Raw genomic sequence first — 21,595 nt, 5'->3', positions numbered from 1 at the left:
ACCGACAGCATAAACGTCTGTCCCATATTCACTGGTCACGCATCCGCTACTTTGGTACAGACCTACGCCGCTCATCGGATAAAAAACCAGGTGATATATTTCCAAATTAGCTATTACTTGCAAATTTATTTCGCCAAATATTCTTTGGCTCGTATTATTATCTGTGCACAGTTCTTTGCGCCGTAATATAACTGCAGATCGGAACAAGTTTCAACTGCTTCACTGTGCACAATCGCCACGCTTGGGGCTCGCTCGTTGCATCACGGACCCGATATATTCGGGAGCTCGCCCGTCGACTGCCCTGCTCGGCTCACCGCGCCCGCCATCGCGCACTCTTCTTACTCGGGGGCTCGCCTGCCGCGGACCCGACATTACGGACCCGATATATTCGGGAGATCGCCCGTCGACTGCCCTGCTCGGCTGACCGCGCCCGCCATCGCGCACTCTTCTTACTCGGGGGCTCGCCTGCCGCGGACCCGACATTACGGACCCGATATATTCGGATGCTCGCCCGCAGCGGATCGGCTATGTCGACCGCGTCCTCTTCATCGACCACGTTTTCCAGGCACCGCATGGACTATCCCAGGTGGCGGAGCTACTTCGACTGTGCCCGCCGCTGAACTATCTTGGGTGGCGGATATATTTCGACTACGCCTGCCGCTGGACTACCTTGGGTGGCGGAATTACTTCGACTGCGCCTGCCGGCATGAATTATCTTGGATGGCGCAATTATCTCGGCTGCGCCCGCCGCGTGAATTATCTTGGATGGCGCAATTATTTCGGCTGCGCCCGCCGCACGGACTATTTTTGGCCGTGCAACTATTTCGACTGTGCCTGCAGAACTAAGTGTTCCTCTCTCTTTCGCCACACCCGATGATTGGGGAGGCGCCATTACATTGTTACCTCCAGTACTCTCAATTACTCGGTGGATTTATTTTCCCCGAATCAGTGGATTTATTTTCTCCATCATCTTTGATTACTCGATGGACTTATCTTCTTCGGCTCTGGATATATCTCCTCCCGATGCACTCTCGGGTTGGTGGATTCATCATCTGGAATATTCAATGGATATCATCTTATTTAATATCGACCCGATGCGATCCCATCGGGAGCGCTGGAATTACTCGAGGGCTCCTGGAATATCTTCGAGCTATTGCGATTACTCCCATCGGGAGCGCCGGTGTGCTGGAATTATTACTCCCATCGGGAGCGCTGGTGTATTGGAATTCAAGAAGACATGAAGACTATTACTCCCATCGGGGGCGCCGGTTCGCTGGAACCCGAGAAGATATGAAGACTATTACTCCCATCGGGAGCGCCGGTTCGCTGGAACCCGAGAAGATATGAAAACTATTACTCCCATCGGGAGCACCGGTTCACTGGAGTTCAAGAAGATATGAAGACTCATTATACCTGAAATTGCCATCTAAAAGCCTCTGAAAATACGAGTGCCTTGAAGATTCGACTGGGCTCACGGTCCCTTGAAGATTTGATTGTGCTCACAGTCCCTTGAAGATTTGACTGTGCTCACAGTTCCTTGAAGATTCGACTGGGCTCACGGTCCCTTGAAGATTTGACTATGCTCACAGTCCCCTGAAGATTCGACTGGGCTCACGGTCCCCTGAAGATTATTCCGGGGACCTTGCTCTTTTCCTTTGCTATAGATGCCTCAAAGAGTGCCGCAAATAGCAAAGGATCATGAAGCAATGAAGACCTTGCTCTTTTCCTTTGCTATAGATGCCTCAAAGAGTGCCGCAAATAGCAAAGGATCATGAAGCAACGAAGACCTTCTCTTTTCCTTTGCTATAGATGCCTCAAAGAGTGCCACATATAGCAAGGATCATGAGAAAAACAAGGACATTAATCCTTCCCTCTGCTTCAGATGCCTCTACGAGTGCCGTACAAAGCAAGAGTTTGGAAAATATAAACACAGCCCACGTTCGATATTTTACTTATGGAAATATCAAAGAACAACGGGCTCATCGGCGAGATCATTGCACCCGAAATATTCGGGAGTGACTCATCGAAACTTACGATCGGTTGAAAGCAAAGTTGCGCATACAACGGGTTTAGCAAAACCTGCAACACGAGCTGATCACTCATAATGATTTGCTGACCAACTAGTATACATACATCTAACGGGCAATTAAGATTTGCTCCTTCAAAATTTGCCAACGGCATTGACACGGTAAAAGTGCATATATATGTACCTACCGAAAAATTACAAACAATGGCATCAACGATGCTCAAAGGTGCATTGAGGATTGCCCCTTGAAATATACAACAATGTGTCAACGACACCTGAAGAAAACTGTAAACATCGGGTTGCTCGACTTGAGTCTACTCACGGTTGCAAGCATCAGTGCCCAAACTCGTGGGCTACTTCCATTGGGAGCGCTGGATGCGCACCCAATAAAATCATCGGCTCCTCTGGGCCATCACCCCAATCATCGGCTCCTCTGGGCCATCATCTAAATCATCGGCTCCTCTGGGCCATCATCTAAATCATCGGCTCCTCAGGGCCATCATCTAAATCATCGGCTCCTCAGGGCCATCATCCGAATCATCGACTCCTCACGGGCCATCATCCCAATCATCGGCTCCTCTGGGCCATCATCTCAATCACGTATCCTCAGGGCCATCATCTCAATCATCGGCTCCTCTGGGATATCATCTGAATCACCAACTCCTCTATCTATGGCATCACCAGAGTCATCGGCATCAAGTTCTCGGAACTTGAAAAAATCTACGGTGTTTGACTTAGCATTTTTTACACCCTATACATAACTATTTCATATTTATCTACAGGCTCGGGGGCTACTCCCATCGGGAGCGCTAGTCGCGCACCCGATAAAAAAATATGGCAACCTCGCCAACAAAGAAGAATAAAGTTGAAGACATCGGCATCAACAATCAAGATCTTCGAGTAGTACAACTTGAGTCTATGCGTGGCTGCAAGCACCCGCCCATAGACTCGGGGGCTACTCCTATCGGGAGCGCTTCGCGCACCCGACCAAAAGCAACTTCGACTCTACATCAAGTACAAGATTCAACAGATGATCAAGTCATTCGGCGAAGACAATTTTAGTCCCTGCCCGAAGCTTCAGTTCGGCCAGACACTCGGGGGCTACTGACGTGGGCATAACCCTTCGGGTACTCGACATTGCCATACCCGGTGCAAACTATGAAGGTGGACCAGCACGAGGACTCGACAAGCTGGACCTGCACGCGCCTCAACTTGGACTACAAGGAAAGAAGACTCCAATATGAATCCTACTAGGACTCTTGTAAACCCTAGCTTGGCTGATATATAAAGCCAGGCAGGGGCACCCCTTAGGGACACGCACAATCAGAAGCATAATTATAGAGGCAACACGCCTAGAAACCGCGACTCGCGGATTAGAACTAGACTAGATCCAACAACTCCGCCTATGGCGCCCCCCTGTACATATATTCATATAGTGGATTGCTAGCAGGACGTAGCGATCCTCCACCGTGGGGACGTGAACCTGGGTACATCGTGTACCGCCTCGCTCCCGGAACCTCCGTCGTCGCCTTTCTCTAAAAACCCAAGCCCCTCATGGTGGGCATTGCCGAGGAACCGCCTCGTCACCGCGGCTCTGTAGCCTTTCAGCTCTTCTCCGGATATCACAGACTCTGCGAAGGCGGCTTCGCCCAACTCGCACTCATGAGCCTTTTTGTAGTCTCCGGTTATGGTGATCATACCGTTAGGACCCGGAATCTTGAGCTTGTTGTAGATATAGCACGCTCTTGTGTGGAACTTGTGGTAGGTGGGCCTGCCGCAGATGACGTGGTAGGAGCTCTTGAAGGGCACAACTTCAAACGTGATCTTCTCTTCGCGGAAATTGTGAACATCGCCGAAAGCCACGGGAAGTGTGATGCTGCCGAGGAGTTCGCCTTCTTACCCGGAACCACGCCGTGAAACTCGGTGTTGCTGTGTTTGAGCTGTTCCTTGGTGAGGTTCATCCGCTCCCGAGTCTCCGGGTACATGATGTTCAAGCTGGCTCCACCATCCATGAGGCACTTGGAGAAGTCATACCCGTCTATGCGGGGACTTACAACCAAGGCGTAGTATTCTTTTGGCACAATTGCGGGATGATCCTCCTCTGTCAAATGTGCACGGAACTTCCGACCACTGACATACGCGGCACGGCCGGAAGCTGTGGCGTTCGGGATCCGGGTAGCTGACTTTGTAGCGCGGACGGTTGGGGTTCGAGGAAAGTGTGGTAAGCCCCCACGCTCTTTTTCTCGAATGGGTTGGATTTACCTGCGGACCCTGCCTTGGGATCCGGCGAGTTATCATCCTCATCCATTGCCTCGAAACTGTCTTCCTCTTTGTCCTTGTTCTTGCCCTTGCCTCCTTTGCCGCGTGGGCGGTGCTTCCGGGCTCGCTTGTATCCTGCCTCCGGGTCGTTCTTTAGGTCATTGACCCACTTGCAGTTGCGGTTGGTGTGAGTGGACTTCCCTGTAACCGGATCCAAGTGGGCCAGGCAGGGCATGTCTCTATACTCCTCGTAGGTTTGTGGGGCGCGGGATCCGCCAGCTGTGACCTCAGTGCCATGCTGCTGACCCCTGCCAGCTCCGCCTCCACGGCCGCGTCCTCTTCCGCCTCCTGAACCTCCGCGTTGGAACGCCATGGCGACCATGTCGGATCCGCCACTCTTCTGGTCATCAGGGTTTTTGCGTTTATGGTTGCTGTTGTTGCTGTTATCACGGTTCTTCTTTTGTTGGTGTAGGGGGATTGCTATAGCTGCGATATCACCGCCTGCGTCATCATCGGCGACAGTATGGTCGCTGGCAATGGAGATCATCTCATCCAAAGTCAGTTTATTTGCGTTAGCCAAACAAGTGAGCTTATGCCTCAGCAATCCTCCTCTCTGCAGTCCACCAATGAAGGCGTACATGGCAGTGGTGTGGTCGCCGTTTTCGCACTCGTTCCTGCATGCCAACCATCGTGTGAGGAAGTTTCTTGAGGATTCTCCCTTCTTCTGGATACAAGCTTGTAAGTCGCTTGTCGTGGCAGGTCTTTTGTAGGTGCCCCCGAAGTGTTTCTCGAAAGCGGTCTTCGAGGTCAAACCAGCAAAAAATGGAGTTCTTCTCGAGGTCACCGAGCCGGATCCGGGCTGGACCTACAAGGTACAAGCTGGAGCATGCGGCGAGCAATATTAGGGGTTCCTCCGGCGAAGGTTACTTGCGTTATAGTAATCCTCAATCCAGGTATCCGGCCTTTCGGTGCCATCATAATGCTTCAGGTTTCCGGGTAGCTTGAGGTTCATCCTTGGCTTTGGTTCCTCTCGAATCATCCTGCCAAAGCACTTCGGGCCGATGTAGTCGGTTCTGTATTCGTTGAGGCGTTCCCGCGTGTCACGCGAGCCGTGGCGGGGGGATTGTGAGCGAGAGCGAGATCTTCGGCCGCCGCCTCCACCTCCGCCGCCACCGCTAGGTGGTGGTGAGGGAGACCTGCGAGGGGGCCGATCCGACCTCTTGCTTCCGCCTCGATTCTCCCCGGCCCTCCCGGTGCCGGCTCCGGCTCCTGCGGCTGCCTTCGCCGTGGCGCTCGGCTGCCCTGGTCGTTCCGGCTCCGGCGAGGTTCCGGATCGCGTTCCTCATCCCGACTCCTCCTAGGCTCGGGCTCACGATCGTTGTTCTGGTTCCGACGAGGTTCCGGCGTGCGCTCCCGGTTTCTGTTTCTTGAAGGCAGCACGTTGTCGCGGATAACAATTCCACCATGCCCCTGAGGCCTGGTGTTTCCGGCTGGACTACGGCGGCGAGGGGGGCGCGGGTAACCATTAGGCGGAGGAGAGGGGTTGCGGTACTTGTCCCGTCCAGAGTACATCGCATCCTTTCCCTTTCTCGGATCTGACGGTGGCGTCTTTGATGGTACGGGGATCGGATTTGGGTGTTCCCTGGCTTTCCTTCTTCGTTCCGAGGATCCGGTTCGCGATTCGTCATCTCGATGGCGATTGTCGTGGGCGTCCTTCTGCGCGAGTGGAGACGCAATGCTCGGGTTAGACTCCAACTTGCGCGAAGTGTCCGCCTTGCTCCGTCGCTTGACCGCCGAAGCGACGAGCGTGCGAACGTAGTCGATGTCAATCTCCTCGTTACTTTTCTTCAAGATCTCGCAGCTTTCGTCATATTGTCCTTTGGGGTTGCGAACGGCTGCTGCTCCGTTGGAGTTGCGAAGGTGATCTTGTGGGGAGCTATCAACTCACGCCGGACCTTTGCGACCTCCTGATGAGCTTCAACGATCTTGTCCTCCCAATGCTTTCAGAGTTCCTTGACTTTCGCCAGTCCTTCGTCCACCTCCTGCTCACGCTGGATGAAGTCTTCCACAAAAGCCGCGGCGTGTTTCCTTTCCTCCAACATGGCGGCCGTGGTGTCCTTAAACTTCTTGGCCGTGGCCGCAGCGGCTCCACTCTCTTAGCTTCTAATGCGTCTATGTCTTCGGGAGTGATGGGTTTGTTAAGGATATCCGAGCGATAAACCGCATCCATGCCCGCTTGTGCGACCATCTCTTCGAGCGACAGGAGGCTCTCCGAGGAAGAATCCCTACGGGGTCGCTCCCGCGACATTGGAGATCCCCGATGGGATGGCTGGGGGTCGGATTGGGTGCCTCGCCTCTTCCGATCCGTGTTCTCCCGCCGCCGCTACGGTTGCAAGTACCGCTTTGGTTGGGCGGAATCAACTTCGGGCCGATCATCGTATCCATATTCCCTCACCTTGCGATCGAACTCTTCGGTGTCCATGGATTTGGTGTCTCCGGAAATTGGGCTTAGGTTTCCCAAAATTGACTCTTCGACCGGAGTTCCGCTTTCTCCGACGACCTCTTGCCGATCCGGAGCAGCGTTGTTTTCCGGGCCTCGACTCAGCTCGGGACCAGCTCCGGCTTCTTGAGGGGCGGTTCCGGCGGTATGGGCCAAGAAGTGCACGAAGTGACACCTTTGCTTTTCTAACACCGGGAGACCCGGGCGGATCCGCATTGGTCTTCCACCGTTATCTCCTCGCTCGGGGGCGGATTGGGTGGGATTTGATTTTTTCAGATCTAAGGCGGAATCTTCGCCGGGAAGCTCCTGCGTCTCGGATCGGATCTTTGCGACCGCGTCCTGCTCGCCGGCGGTCGCGTCGGCGTTACTACCGGTGGGTTTCCGTCGGAATCGACGGTTTCCCCGATGAAGATGTGTATGCCGCCAACCGGGACGATGGAGAGCTTGACGGGGTCGGTTTTAGCCGGAATCCAACACTCATCCGGAGGGACGATCGGCAGATTTCCGGCGTAAAGGACACGCCCCACAGCCGATGGTGTCGTCGTAGCTTCCCATGGCGGAACCCTCCCGGTTCCGGCCTCCGGACGCGCGCAGGCCCCACGGTGGGCGCCAACCGTCGCTGCCTAATCGACGGTACCCCGGAGGAGGGATCCTCACGAGGGGGAGAAGAAGTAGGGGCCATAGGGCGGAGTGCACACGGGACCGGTGGTACGCGAGCGGAACACCCGCACGATGACAGTGGCCTACCGCTGCTTGTCCGGAATTATCCGGACGCTTTCGCGTTGTTACAATGAGTTGTGGTTGTGCCTCTAGGGCTCCCAGGATCCGGCTTATAAAGGCGCACGGATCTAGGGTTTACATGGAGAGTCCTAGCCGGAATACAAGTCGCCTAACTACAGTACAAAGTCTTGCCGTGTACGTCAAGGATCCGCCTTCCTCCAAGTACGTGCTGGATCCGAATACTTCATGGGCCTTCACGGATCCGGCCTCCTTCGTAGGTCGGTAGAGATCCGGCTTCCTGTTCCTGGGCTGGACTTCATCCTTCAGGATCTACGGCAACTGGGCCGCCCGATGGGCCACATGCCTCACCACCGTCTATGGGTCACCCGGGCTTGCCGGATCTAGGCCATGCCGTTGATATACCCATAAAGTATACCCACAACACACACAATCGAACACGAAAGACGATCGGATCACGTACGGGGGATCCGCCGGACACACAACTCCACGCGTCCTCCGCTGGCGCTAGATGCACCACCGGAGCGAGGATAGGACGGGGAGGACCTTATTCTGACTTCAGGAAGTAGCCGCCGCCTCACCATCCCGAAGAAGACACCAAAAACAAACTAAACGAAGAACTGAAAACGGAAACCTTCCCGCCGGCGAGAGGCCGCGGTCCGTCACACCTCCAAAGCCCCAAGGGCACCGGAGGCGGAGCAGACCGGCAGCATCGCCGGCGAGAGGGACGAAACCCTAGATCGGTTTTAGAGATGCCTCAAAACGCCTTGCTGTTTCCGTACCCAGCTACTAGTTCTTAAGTAAGTTCTTCGTCTATTGCTAGCATGAATCACGAGTTGGATTAAATAGTTAGGGGTTTACCCAGTTGCAAGTTGCAACCTACTTGCAACGGGAAAAAACTGTGTTGCAATCCACTTTCAACTTATAGACGCACTAATCACGATATAAATTTAACTGTTTTTGAGTCGATCGAGCTCTAAGGTAATTCTCGATCGACCGCGAAATAGAGAAACTGAATTTTATGTGTACGCTACAGTGCGCCGCGCAATGTCTACAAAAAAAGGAGAACGGACTTTGACTATCTATGCACACAATTGTACCTTCTCCCTGAGTTCACAAAATATAGACTTATAACAATACTTACTACTATAATATATGAAAAGGATCCAAGAAAATCAAGATATTCATGAAAACTGGTTTGCACATCGACATTTTATGAACATATTCTAACACCTAGTTGAAGGGGTAATTAATCGTATCTTATGAGAGATCTGTGCTAGAAGCTTCGCCAGTGAACTGTGTCTCGAGAGACTTCCCAAGGTCACCTCAATGCTCCCTCCTATACTGACATCGATCCAACATGTTTGAGACTTATCGGGCTCAACCGTAGATTGCCAACGAGTCGTGGAGCTCTAGCATCCCCCATTCCCAACCATCCCCAATTTTGTTCAACTCAAAGTGTATGAGTTACATATTGGTGGAGACTATTTATATACTAGGGCCCATAAATGACTAAGACTATCATTTTGATGGCAAGTGGGGTGGAAAATATAGGAAATGTCGGGTCTATTTGTCCATGGTGGACTAGTGCGTGAGTGCATGTGAGTATGGGTGTGTACATGATAACTGGCGCGTGCTGCCTTACACAATGCGCTCGTCCGGTGAGAGAGGGCTTGCTAGTTTTTGTGTCCTAGAAGGTAAGAAAGGTGAAAATATGAACTTTGCACTCCTTTCATGTGTTTCACACGACGTACATGAGACGCCTGCTATGAGTATGCTTGAATTCTTGTTTTCCCAAGTCTACAAACCTAAATTGTAAGGGTGAATGTCAAGTGAAAATATCCAATGGAGATTAGAGACCGATTACTGTGCGTATGCCACGAGGAAATGATTATATTGATATATTTCAAAAAAATGTGTGCATAAGGAGATGATTAAGCGTGGAATCAAACAAGATGTCTCTTGGTCTTTCGATACATTGCAAAATGTCGTTCTTACTAATATCCTTCCTGGGATTTTTTATATTTCTACTTAGTCGTTTATGATTTTCATTAATGGACTTGGGCAGCACATCACCCTTGCTATATAGAACATTTCTTGTTTCACATAATAAGATAGTGCACTAATTTATTTAGCATGGGCGCTTTTTTAGATCTTTTTATTTTTGAGGATCTAGCATGAGCCTATTTCAGGTTTAAAACTCGGTGTCATCCCTCGGAAGCGGCAGATGGCCGGCCCGGACCATGAACAACCCCTCGTAGACCAGCCCAGCGAGCAGCCCACCGATCACGGGGCCAACCCAGTATACCCAGTGCCCAGCCCACACACCGGAGGCGAGCGCGGGCCCAAAGGAGCGTGCCGGGTTCATGGACGCGCCGGAGAACGGCCCGCCGGCGAGCACGTTGGCGCCGACCACGAGGCCCACCAGCAGCGGGCCGAGGTTGCCCACGCTCCGGCGCGGGTCCACGACGGTGGCGTACACCGTGAAGAGCAGCGAGAAGGTGAGCACGGCCTCCCAGAGCACCCCTTGCGCCGCGCCCACCCCGGCGGCCAGCGCGTGCACGGGCAGCGTCGCGCCGCCGCCGGCGAGGAAGGAGAGGAGGAGGCAGGCGAGGGAGGAGCCGAGCAGCTGCGCGGGCACGTAGAGCGCTGAGCGGAAGAGGGTGATGTGGCCGCCCGCGGCGAGCCCGAGCGTGACGGCCGGGTTGATGTGGCCGCCGGAGACGTGCAGCCCCGCCGACACCATCACGGCCACCGCCATCGTGTGCGCCAGCGCCACCGCCGTCAGGCCCATGATCGTGTCGGTGCCGCCGGACAGCCTGCCTGCATACACATGTACGGACGTACGTAGTTTCACGCTCTCAGATCGAACACACATGCATGCACATCGTTTCAATCGCTGCACCTATGTACGTACCGGCGGCCATGGCGGAGCCGACGCCGGAGAAGACGAAGAGGAAGGTGAGCACGGTCTCGGCGAGCACGGCGCGGACGCAGCCGGCCTCGGTGGCCTCGCGGTGGTGCCCCAGAGCAAACTTCACCATGTACATGTGTGCGCTTCTGTGCGTAAGTGTGGCTTATCTGATCTGTCGTTGCTAGATGATCACACGTACAATGTAGGGGAAACCAGAGTGATGATCCAGTTGGGTGGAAGCTGACGGCTATATATAAAGACCGTATGTGCAGGATGGGATAAGGAGGCGGGAAATGATGGAATTGCTGATGCAAGCGTAATAACAGAGGGCGGTTGCCAGCCGGGGCTCACACCAGAGGTACACTGGCCGAGTGCAGACATTCAGTCAGTAGCTTCAGAGATCTCAGCGTAAAAGAGAATCTTCACGTACTATGTTAGGCTGGATCTCAGTTTGCATTGGTTGCTAACCTAACAAACTACTTTCTCGGATGGAAATATGGAACGAGCGCAATGCTAGAGTTTTCGGAAATGTGTCCACCATGCCATCCGTTGTAATTTTGGCTATTAGGCGGAATGCTGCGCTTTGGGTTGCGGTGGGGGCAAAGCATTTGAGTGCTATCATACTGCGAGAGTAGTCCCTTGTATTTCTTTTGCCTTCTTGGCTTTAATTTTACTTTAAACTCTTCTTAATCAATAAAATAGGCAAAGCTTTTTCCTTGTTTGAAAAATAATAATTTGAAACAGAGGGAGTACTTAAGTACACAGAAATAAAATCAGAACACTTATCTGAATGATGGATGATTATGTTTATGTTTACGTGTTTTCTGCTGCCAGGAGAAGAAAATGAGTTGTCCATTCAGGGACATCCGATAAAAAAGAAGATAGGTTGAGCCATATTCATCTCATATTACACCCCTTTTGTGATTGATACATTCTAATTTCTAAACTGAAAGATCGATTGACCAATCATCCTGACTTCGCTGTGGCACACTCCATCGTAGCTCAGGAGACATGAGCTGAGCTTGTTAGGTGGAAGGACAAGAGAGTGAGGCAGCTACGGCATTCAGTGTCGTCGCGATCGATCGGACGGCAGGCACCATCGAAGTGCGCAAAAGGTGTAGGAGCCATCCTTAACAATCTCACACATCTTATTTACTGTTGGTGTCCACTCACTGCGCTGACGCAGCCTATCCTTAGGTTTTGGACAGCGAATTTAGGTAAGAAATAAAGCCGCTTTTCACGCACCCTTTCGTCATTTCATCTGGCCATTAGGAAGACAGGAAGCACGACACTGACAGAAGGAAACCGGATTGACAGAAAGAAGCTCTATTAGCAGTAGTAGGATGGTGACCTAAGATCTTTTTATCAGGTGACATAGGGTTGGAGGTCTACAACAGAAGTAGACGAACACCAGTTCAGATTCAGAAATTAACAAGACACTAGTGAAGACAAGCCCTAACCAGGGATGCCACTCACTAGTGTGCAGAATGTTCGAAACAGAGGAGCAGAGGAGCTCACTCCGTTTGAGACGTCTTGGCCTCGGGCAAGGGAATCGAGCAACAGCAATGGTAGTATCCACTCTCGTCGAACTTGAACCTCTGCGAAAGGTGGAATGCCGGAACTGGATACTCGCCCCAATCCTGTTGCCCGTACTGCCTGAATATACTCCGCGCGTCGAACGAATCATTTCTTCGGTTCCGCTTCTTGCTGCAGCGAAACATGCAGACAAGGTTAGAACTGTACATGGCAAACACATTACACAGTTGCAGAAAATGGTTTGTTGCTTGTACCTCTTCATGTGGCGCACATTCATTATGGTTGCGTGTAACTGCATTTGCAAAAGAAGAGGCAGTTTTAGCACCAAATATAGAAAATGTGCAGAATCACATTTATGGAATACTGTATTCATATATTGGAAACAAAACTTAATAATTCTTTATGCATATAGAGACTTACAAAATTTAGTTGCACATGAAAAATGTTTATCCCATCATAGTCGAGCTAACTCTCAACTATATAGTGACAGGTTGAATTGATCAAGATGGAGAATCTTAGGGGTAAAAGACAAAAGAATAACCAAAATGATGTTGCACAATGACAGAAACGTAGTGCTAAAAGTTTGCAAAAAGAAGCTCTCTGCTACTTCAGTATATTTTGGTAGAGAAAACCTGTCTAAAAATTATATAACTGATTAGCAGCTTGGAGAGAAAAATTATATATTACCGAGTAAATAGGCAACAGTGTAAATGCTAAAGAGAGCAATAGAGAACTACTTCTGGCTTATACAGTTATACTCACCCTCAATTCTTGTCTTGTGTCCCTTTCAAGAACTAAGCCTGACTTGACAAAGGCATCAGTTATTACTTCTAAGAAAGGGCCAGTAAAGAAACAACATTGCACTGGAAGGTTTAATTCTATCAATAGTAATAAAATGGATACTGAAATGATAAAGGAGCACACAAACTGCTTCTCAGAAAATCCCACACTGAAAAAAATATACATATTGCTTATTCGCCATAAAATATTCCAAAGGATACTGCAGGCACGGACTAGGCGTCCTTCTCCACCAACTTCAAGTACTGGAGCATATACCACCCGGGCCCTGGCTGGCGAGCCTTTCATGCATGTCTGAAATGTAATATTCATGTGAATCACCAAAACTTATTTATAAACATCCAAACATTCAATAGAGCCATAAAAAGTAGTATTGTGAAGTGTCAACAAATGCTCTGCTCTTTCGCTCAGATTTTATCGGCCAACACTTAACTAGTCATGTATAAATCAGCTTCTGATGAAGATACTAACACCAAATATTCAATAACGATGTCTTTTCAACTCAAGAGGAAACTTACCAGACCCCTAAGTTGTATAGAGATAGGTCGGTTTTCCAAAGCTTCATTTACCTGGGAAGATAGTGACTGCATTGGCAAGGCAGTGAATTAAGTTTCTGGATATTGTCAGCCAATAACACTGTATCTTCCTAAATAGCAATACCTGGAGCACATCAGAAGCCTTAGCTATACGATCCTTGTTCCACAACTTCAACATAAGAACCGTTAGGTGAAACGTTTTGGGCTTAATGAATATTGACTTGTCAATGCTGAACTCTGCAGGTGATGAAGAAAAGTATTCTAATGCTGAATGAAACAAAAACATTGTACCTTGGAAATGCATACGACAACAAGGATAAAGTGTATACTGTATAGCATTGCCAGTGTAGCACTAGCATAAAATAGACTAATAAGGATTATAGGGATCCCATCTCTCATTCAGAATTTTATTTGATTAATATTTCTACTAGCTTGTATTCTTTCGTTTTCCCGATATTAGCATGTCGCTTTGGAGCTATCAGGGTCAAAATAAACTCCATGGGCCAGCCAGTATAAAAAAACATAGATAACCAAATTTACTGGGTACCAAAATTTTAAGATAAAAAAATCACATATGCATGTCTTCGCAATCTTGCTTTCTCCGTAAATATATGGCCTTCTATATTAGCCGCTTAGTAAGTTGTAGTCAACTAGGAAAACATGGTTTATCTTATGTGTTATTTTGTTGCTTTGTTTACAATTTCAAGATCCAAATGTGGAGCGTATTCATCAAATTTCATAATACGTACATGCCTTATTTGATTCATTCTTCTTAATTCTGTAATGATGTTATGTGCATACCATTGAGCATCCCTACTGACCAAGAACACAAGTTTTAAACATGCACCTTCATGAACAGAATAATGCTGCATTTTTTAACAGACAAAACGAAGTTCCACAAGCAAAGTAAATAGCATTGACTGTAGAAATAATTCCAAGGAACACGATAAATTTGCACAAAAGAAATAGCTAAGCTTTAGACCTGCTTGTGAGCCTTTATTATCCACAGACTTCTCTTCTTCGACTCGGCGCTTGGTCAAGACACCCTGGCTTTCTGCTTCATCATTTTCGTCAGTAGAATCTTCACCTAGGCTTTCATCCTTATCACTATCTACATTAGCTGCAGACAGCCCGAGGATCGAGCTCTGGAAGTTGTTCAGTTTCTCGACAAGATCCGGGTGGATTGCCAACGGAAGCGATATGAAATGAGAGTAATCAAGCATTGGACTTTTTACAGCCTGAAATATAGGACAAACAAAGTTTAGCAGTACAGAGTGATTATTACTATTAAATGAAATAACAAAATATCCTGCTACCCATGAGGGTACCTAGGCACATTTGTTTCACTGTTAGATGGGTATGATCTTATCGAGAGAAGTCCAATTTACCCCCTAAACTTGTCTCAAAGTTCAGCTTACAACCCTTAACTTTACTTTGGTTCAACTTTCAACCCTGAATTCTAAAAACGGCTCAAAATCACCCCTTGCATTGTATTAAGCTGGTTTTTCTTGTACCGTGTATGTTATAGGCAGAAAAGCCGCTAACTTGCGAGAAAAACCGGTTCAATACATGTCAAAAAAGGGTAGAAGGTCCAATTCCGAACGGTTTATAGAATTCAGGGTTGAAGATTGAACCAAAGTAAAGTTGAGGGTTGTAATCTGAACTTTGAGACGAGTTTAGGTGGGTAAATTGGACTTCTCTCGATCTTATCATTATAGGGTTGCTCTCAATTAGAGGGGTTAGCAAGTCTGGCTCTAGGGTTAAAGAGAGGATTTTAGTGCCACTCGGCCACCCCAATGTTCTTAGTGAACTAGATAGGGGAGAGTGAGAAATGTACCAGAAAGGTGGTTGCATTCTGTATCTTGAATTCACTCATGTGTGTTAGGTCGAACCAAGGTAATGGACACTTCGTTTCTTCCAGTGGCGGTACGACTTTTGGACAATTTACGCAACGAAATGAGTAGAAAATCACAAAACAATAGCCAGTGGACAGTACCACCATCACTTCTACAAGATGTGTTTGATAACTCGCACTAACACTTCTGCAACAGATATATTACTTTTGTGGTTCTGCCCTGAACGGTGATATATTACATAGTTAAATTGTTAAAATTTAACTCATCGTAGCTATATTTGTTAACTAAGCTAGCTTGTGATATACAGTATGTGAAATGATAATAGAGGGACTGATAACTACTTTGGTGTCATGAACCTCAAGAAAGCGGTAAATATTAACCAAACAGCAGCAAAGATAAAGAGGAGCAATGATTCAGTGAACAATATAACCATACAGTAATCATCTGTTGCAACAGTGTGTTCAATATCTACCTCTTCAAGAACTTTGGAAATTCTCTCTGATGCATTTCTAATACTTTCAGCGTCTTTGCCTTCAAGGACTGTATCTCCCATGCAGTAGAATAAAAAAACATCCATTAACTCCGAAAATAACTAACATCTTACATCACCGAACATAGTTTCAGAAAGAAAGGCAGGCATAAGTATACCAACAAGAGTTTCCTCCTTTGAAGATGGAAATATAATTTTGACTCCATTCTCTTGTTCAATCTGCTTCTGCATACATCCACTACAAACCAAAGAATAAAAGTTATGCTAACAGATAAAGGCCAGGGATTGTACCAAATAAGAATGGCAAATATAAGAGCAATACCCCTTTCCTTTCAGAAAACGCTTCAGAGGAACATCTACCTGTAAAAGGACAGCTAAATCTATGAACAGCATTTAGAGACTGTCTTGTAAAGATCACATGCTTATCAATCTTAGAGGGAAAAAACAAAGAGCTTCGCTGAAAACACAAAACTATTAAATCATCTTCCCAGCATACCTCAATAGAACAGGAATATTTCTCTCCAGTTACCTCCATAGTGTCTTCCGTAACTACTTTAGTTGCACTGGAATCGAGAGCAGAATTATTTTGTGACGATGAAGCATTATTGGTGGTAACTCCAATAACAACATTAGTTGCTTTATCCGAGGCCAAAATTTCACTATCAGTGATCAAAGTCTCTACCACTTGCGTCCTTGCAGAATTGGATAATTCATCAAGGTCAGCTGCATCATGTTGAGATATAAGGTAATTAGATCATAACTCCACACACATACAAAAAATAGATGAGAGGAATTGGAGGGAGACACGTAAGGGTATGTCTTGAGGGGAAAAGTAACTAGGGCAGTCCAATTCTGATATTACTCAAGCTTTGTGTATCAACCTTACGCTTCTTGATAGCTTGCAGTTACCAAAGAGGTATTACATGATGACAGGGCAATCACAAAAAATCTAAGATTAACTTCAACCAAGCACCACTGGAGGGTCAATCTCCTAAAATGTCTATAATATGCCTACTCATTGGCTAGCACGTATGCAAAGTAGAATGCCATTTATTTGCTAATGCCACATATCCAAGATGTGAGGAAATGCGCAATGGCCCGTAGCTTATGACTGACTTTATTTAATAGCATTGGACAATATTCCACCATGAATTTCAATCTAGGACTACGACTTCAAATCAAAATAATTGGAGCTTTGGCAAGAATCACTATTCTATGCTTGTGAACCGGAATTTCAGTCTACTATTACCAATGTCCAATACGGCTGGTGCAACACTTTCACTAGCTCCCAGAAAAAAAAATCATAAGGTGAATGCTACATTTTCTTTAACCAGTTACGCCCCATTCCTGATTTTTGGTAACCAAGCTAGTTTTCAAAGGTGTGACTTGTTCATAAAAAAAATAAGGGCTAGTTTTAGAGATAAAAGACTTCATATACAGACAAAAATGCGCTACAACTAGTCTCTGATACATGACGACCTATGAGTCACGGTGTGAACTAAAACGTCAGAACGTCAGGTAGCAAAGTGGAGCAAACCTTTTCGGGGAGATGCTTGTGTTGAGACTGGCCTCCATCTCTGCACAGGTGAATTTGTCTTCCTGTGTTTAGAAGCATTGCCTGAAGCTCCTCGTGGCTTTTCCATCGCAAACGAGGGCAAACTGTTTTGAGCAGCTGATCCCTGTCAATCAAAGATACCTTGTGAAGCATCGTAGTGTAGGAATGTAATGCAGAAGGCACAGGTGGAAGCAGATACGTCGCCGAACTGTTCTTGGCAATACGAGATACCAAATTTATCGGGGGCAAACGCCCTCTACCACTTAATTTACTGGTTCAGCAATCAAAGAATTCCCCCAAAAGAATTCTTGGTACTGTAGTTGAATCCTCACCAGTTTCTATCTCAATTAAACAGCGTATTATATTGATATGGATGGAAACACAGAAAAACCCTTGCAGAAGCGCTAATCAGTGCGAGGGATAAAGATGAATTGGCGAGCAAGGGGAAAGAAGCAAACCACCACCACCTACCTGCAGGTAGCGGAGCGGGGAGGCGGCGGCGCACAGGGGCCTTCGGGCGAATCGGCTAAACCTAGGAAGATTGAAAAGGGGGGTGCGGCGGAACGTTAGAGACACAAGGGAGGTAAATCTGGTGGTCTCGCGGAGCGGGGTCGCCGCCGGCGAGGATTGGGCTCCCCCGTGTTTCGATTCGGAAAGGAAAGAAAGAAAAGTTGTGAAGCCCGAACTGTATTTCTTCTGACTAGCAGTAGTAGTAGTACCTCGCGAGAGAGCTGTGCACGAACATGACACGGGGGACTGGCTGATGAGATGGGCGCTGCGTGTCGCCGCCGGGCGTGCGCGGCGGCGGCGGCGCCGGAAGACGCGAGCGCTAGTCGTTCCTGGGGCTTGGAAAAGAAAAGCAGAGTGCTCTGCTCACAGGATTTTACTACTCGTCAATCATCCAGAGTTCAGAACACAAGTGCAGTTAACCAAGACACTTACTACAGTACTGTAAATCACACACATGTATTTACATGCAAATCTGATCACACGAATCAGAACACGATTTCAGCTACTTTCATTCAGGGCACAGGTTTTACAAGGCGATGTTCATGTTCATGCTGTCGCGGCGGTTGAGCATCTCGGTGATGCCCTGCACCCACTTGAGCTGGTCGTGCTTGCTCCTGCACTCGAACTCCACCACCCTCTCCTCCGTCCTCACGCCGAAGTAGCCTCGCCGCCGGCTGCCGTCGTCCACCTCCCTGCCTGCCCACGCCGGCACGTTGGACCGGACGTCGAGGACGACACCTGAAAACGCACACGTGACGTGAGTGAGAGCCTGTTCATGTAATGTGGTGTACACTGACAAGCATGCTCTGAAGCTGCTTACACTTCTTGGTCTTGATGAACGTGCCGGCCATATGCGCGCTCTTCATCTTGATGATCACCTGGAAGTTGGGATCTATGTACGCTGTGACGAGCTTCCAGTGGAGTATTCCTGCAACAAATCCATGCATGTCACCAGTGTCAGTTTTGGATTTCAGTCCAAAATAGTGTTCATCCGAGATCCGACAATCAAAGTACGAGCGCCGTACCCTGTCTCGTGCGCTTGAGGAGCTCGCCGCCACGGGACACGAAGATGAGCGGCGAGATGTCCCTCTCGGACGCCCTACCGGCGCCGCCGTCCCCGGGCGGCAGGGCGGTGGCCTGGATCTCCTTATGGAGCCTGGCGCGCAGCATGGCGGCCCCGCGCAGCGCCGTGGCCGCGCCGGCGGTGAGCGCCATGATGTCGCCGCTCGCCTGCGCGTTCACGGCCGAGTGGATGGACCCCAGGATCTGCTCGTGGCTCGCGCCCATCGCCTGCGCCATCTCGACGCAGTGCGACGCCACCAGCGCCGCCGCCGACGCGATGGCCGCCGCCGTCTTCGCGCCGCTCGCGTTCTTGGCGGCGCCCCGCTCCGGCGCGGGAGGAGGAGGAGGAGAGGGCGAGGAGGTGAACACCGCGCCGGCGACCAGCGCGGCCACCGCCGCCGCGACCCCGGCCACGGACGTCGCCGCGTAGGCCTGCGCGTTGCGGGACCGCGCCTCGGCGCGCTTCTTCTCCTTCTGCTCCTTGATCCACGCGCCCATCGTCGTCGTCTTGCCGCCCGCTCTCCCCGCCGCGGCGGCGGCTCGGAGAAGCTGCGCGTCTGCCCTGGGAGAGAACGGTGGGCTCGCAGCTCCTCCAGTGCCGGCCTGCATAGCCGCCGCCGGCGCCGCCATTGTCGCGTCAAGCGAGGACCTATGCTGCTCTTCATTACCTGCAGCAGCCGCGACGGGGACGCTGGGGATGTCGCAGACGCCCTTGCTACTCAGCACCTTGAGCGCCTTGGATATCTCCGCGGCCGACAGGCTCCATGACCGCGCGAGGAACTCCATCGTCTCCGTCGGGGTCTCTGGCGCCCGCACCGTCGTCGTCGGAGGAGGCCACTTCTCCGTCGGGCCACCTTCCTCCTCGATGCCTTCTAGCCTCTGGAGCTGTCCATTGTTGCCCTTCTGCTGCTGCTGCTGCTGATCAAGGCATTCCTCCATTGCCTGACAGGGCTGTGACAGGAAACAAATGTTAGCACCGATCAAAATTACTACACAAGGTCAGAAACGTTTCCGAATCCTATTACAGCTTAACAATGTCATTAGTTATCGGTATCAGAGGATTAAAGCTGAGAATCAGATGAATTTCAGGCACGTACGCACGAGAGAGATGGAGCTTAGAGTGAGTTTGATGCTAGGACAGAGCTCAATTAGCAGTTTAGCACCAACTTATAGACACGTCTTATACTATGACACTAGCATCTGCCATAGGCAACTCGGAGTTCAGACTTCAGACAAGTACACACGATGACAGTGTCAGGCTTGTCCTATATACGGAAGCTAGGAAAAGACGAGGTAGGCAGTGCTCTTTGTTAATTGTGCTTACGGCTCATGCTGTTAGTGGGTGCTAACTAAAGTCTCCATAAAAGTGCTCAAAATGTTGCTTTTGGCAGCACTTCAGTTTATAAGAGTATCTTTTGGTAGTCTGCTCTCTTGTGGAGCCCCTGTGTCTCTCATATCTAGTTTGAGAGCTCAAGTGTTATTTTTTCCTCGCATGGATATTTAAGCAACATAGGTGTGAGAGTGTCAGCAGAACATCTTCATTGATATGCTGCATCAACATTTCAACGAGATTACCAAGGAAAACTCAAGCGATTTATCCGACCTTGGTGACTATCCACATTGCACAATGCTCCATGGTCAGTAGGGACTTCGGGATGCTCTTTGTTCATGGCCTCCGGCTCTTCCGTTGCATCCTCTACCATGGGTTGTTAGTCCGGAGTTGTTAGGGACTTAGGGTTTAGGGTTCACTTTTTTTTTTCGAAAAGGGGATATGACCTCAGCCTCTACATCGTGATGATGCACACGGTCTTTATTATTAAAACTTAGTCTGAAACATAAAATATTGTACAGAATTCACTAAATACTCATGATCGATACATAAACCAACCATGCACAAAAGGGAACACACTAAAAACTAGACGAACTAAGCATCTTGTAGTCGACTAGTGTGAGACCATCCAGCCTGGGACAAGATATCCTGTGCGACCGTCTGGAGATGGTTGCATCCAGTATCCATAAACCCCCACTGGTCCGGAGGAAGGAGTAACGCCCATTGTTGCACCCAGTGCACAACCATATGGATAACCTGCATAATATTGAAAGAAGTTGAGTTATTAAACACAATATTATTCCGACACCGCCATATTGACCATCATAGAGCGGACACACCAGTGCGTATACGATCCTTTGCTTATTATCTCGAACCTAGGGTTTGATTGTTGGGGTAAGAGGTGGCATGTCATCGATGCTAGCCGTGGGCCAAAGGAAAGTGCCTTGAGTGCTGATGGGTGCGTCATCGATAAGGAGCCACCAGCCGGTTGCGAGTCACTAGAATTAGGAGGCGATGTGGCAATGGTATAGCCGGGTAAGATTTGCATATTCAATTCTAGAAACCACATTTATTTGGTCGGCGAAAAGGAACGGAGAGAAAATAAGCCGGGGGTTATATGTTTTGAAGCCGGCTTTTTGGTTCTATACATGAAAATTTAGGATGGTACCATTTGAGACGGCCAAACTCGTACCATTTTAATAACAAACAGGGTGGAAAAATATTTTTGATGACGACTTATGTTAGCAAGTTTGAAGCTTAGGGCTCTTTTTTTTGTAGAATTTGGATCCTTTTGAATTTTATTATCTAGGTATTTTGATTTGTGGGATTGGAGTTTAAAGAAAAGTGTTCCTAAGAATTACTTTGCATTCTATTTTCGAGGAAAATTTCCATCTCTCAAAACTTCTTGCTACAGTTCTTTCATGTTTCCTATAGTGTTGAATAATTCTCGATATAGATTCCTGTAGTTTTCTCAACAATAGAATT

At 48.9% G+C, this 21,595-nt stretch overlaps 3 protein-coding genes across 3 annotated transcripts; all 3 read right to left on the bottom strand.

Moving 5' to 3' along the window:
- Positions 1-9,711: 9,711 nt before the first annotated feature.
- LOC124668356 (aquaporin TIP4-4-like) lies at positions 9,712-10,567 on the bottom strand. The gene is made up of 2 exons (XM_047205517.1): positions 10,441-10,567; positions 9,712-10,346 (listed from the first exon to the last, which is right to left on the bottom strand). The coding sequence occupies exons 1-2, from the start codon at positions 10,565-10,567 to the stop codon at positions 9,718-9,720; spliced, it is 756 nt and encodes a 251-aa protein (XP_047061473.1). The 3' UTR covers positions 9,712-9,717.
- A 1,180-nt stretch (positions 10,568-11,747) lies between these two features.
- On the bottom strand, positions 11,748-18,007 carry LOC124667078 (activating signal cointegrator 1 complex subunit 1-like). Its single transcript, XM_047204402.1, has 14 exons — positions 17,928-18,007; positions 17,680-17,740; positions 17,191-17,332; positions 16,150-16,376; positions 15,976-16,013; positions 15,812-15,891; positions 15,636-15,703; positions 14,290-14,545; positions 13,432-13,544; positions 13,290-13,355; positions 12,975-13,065; positions 12,736-12,803; positions 12,228-12,265; positions 11,748-12,144 (listed from the first exon to the last, which is right to left on the bottom strand). The coding sequence occupies exons 1-14, from the start codon at positions 17,951-17,953 to the stop codon at positions 11,952-11,954; spliced, it is 1,467 nt and encodes a 488-aa protein (XP_047060358.1). The 5' UTR covers positions 17,954-18,007; the 3' UTR covers positions 11,748-11,951.
- A 237-nt stretch (positions 18,008-18,244) lies between these two features.
- On the bottom strand, positions 18,245-19,719 carry LOC124665029 (VAN3-binding protein-like). The gene is made up of 3 exons (XM_047202425.1): positions 18,744-19,719; positions 18,539-18,646; positions 18,245-18,456 (listed from the first exon to the last, which is right to left on the bottom strand). The coding sequence occupies exons 1-3, from the start codon at positions 19,717-19,719 to the stop codon at positions 18,245-18,247; spliced, it is 1,296 nt and encodes a 431-aa protein (XP_047058381.1).
- Between the last annotated feature and the right edge of the window lie 1,876 nt (positions 19,720-21,595).

This window comes from Lolium rigidum, chromosome 6, assembly GCF_022539505.1.
Source record: "Lolium rigidum isolate FL_2022 chromosome 6, APGP_CSIRO_Lrig_0.1, whole genome shotgun sequence".
In the NCBI taxonomy this organism is placed as follows: domain Eukaryota; kingdom Viridiplantae; phylum Streptophyta; class Magnoliopsida; order Poales; family Poaceae; genus Lolium; species Lolium rigidum.
Note: the sequence above shows the minus strand (reverse complement) of the source record. Positions and strands in the feature narration are given on the sequence as shown.

Coding starts and splice junctions, on each gene's coding strand:
- LOC124668356 (XM_047205517.1), bottom strand. CDS start 10,567: ATGGTGAAGTTTGCTCTGGGGCACCACCGCGAGGCCACCGAGGCCGGC. Junction 10,347..10,440: donor CGGCTCCGCCATGGCCGCCG/GTACGTACATAG, acceptor ATGTGTATGCAG/GCAGGCTGTCCGGCGGCACC.
- LOC124667078 (XM_047204402.1), bottom strand. CDS start 17,953: ATGTTCGTGCACAGCTCTCTCGCGAG. Junction 15,704..15,811: donor AAAGGAGGAAACTCTTGTTG/GTATACTTATGC, acceptor TGGGAGATACAG/TCCTTGAAGGCAAAGACGCT. Junction 13,066..13,289: donor CTATACAACTTAGGGGTCTG/GTAAGTTTCCTC, acceptor ATTACATTTCAG/ACATGCATGAAAGGCTCGCC.
- LOC124665029 (XM_047202425.1), bottom strand. CDS start 19,719: ATGGAGGAATGCCTTGATCAGCAGCAGCAGCAGCAGAAGGGCAACAAT. Junction 18,647..18,743: donor CCTCAAGCGCACGAGACAGG/GTACGGCGCTCG, acceptor GATTTGTTGCAG/GAATACTCCACTGGAAGCTC. Junction 18,457..18,538: donor GTTCATCAAGACCAAGAAGT/GTAAGCAGCTTC, acceptor GTGCGTTTTCAG/GTGTCGTCCTCGACGTCCGG.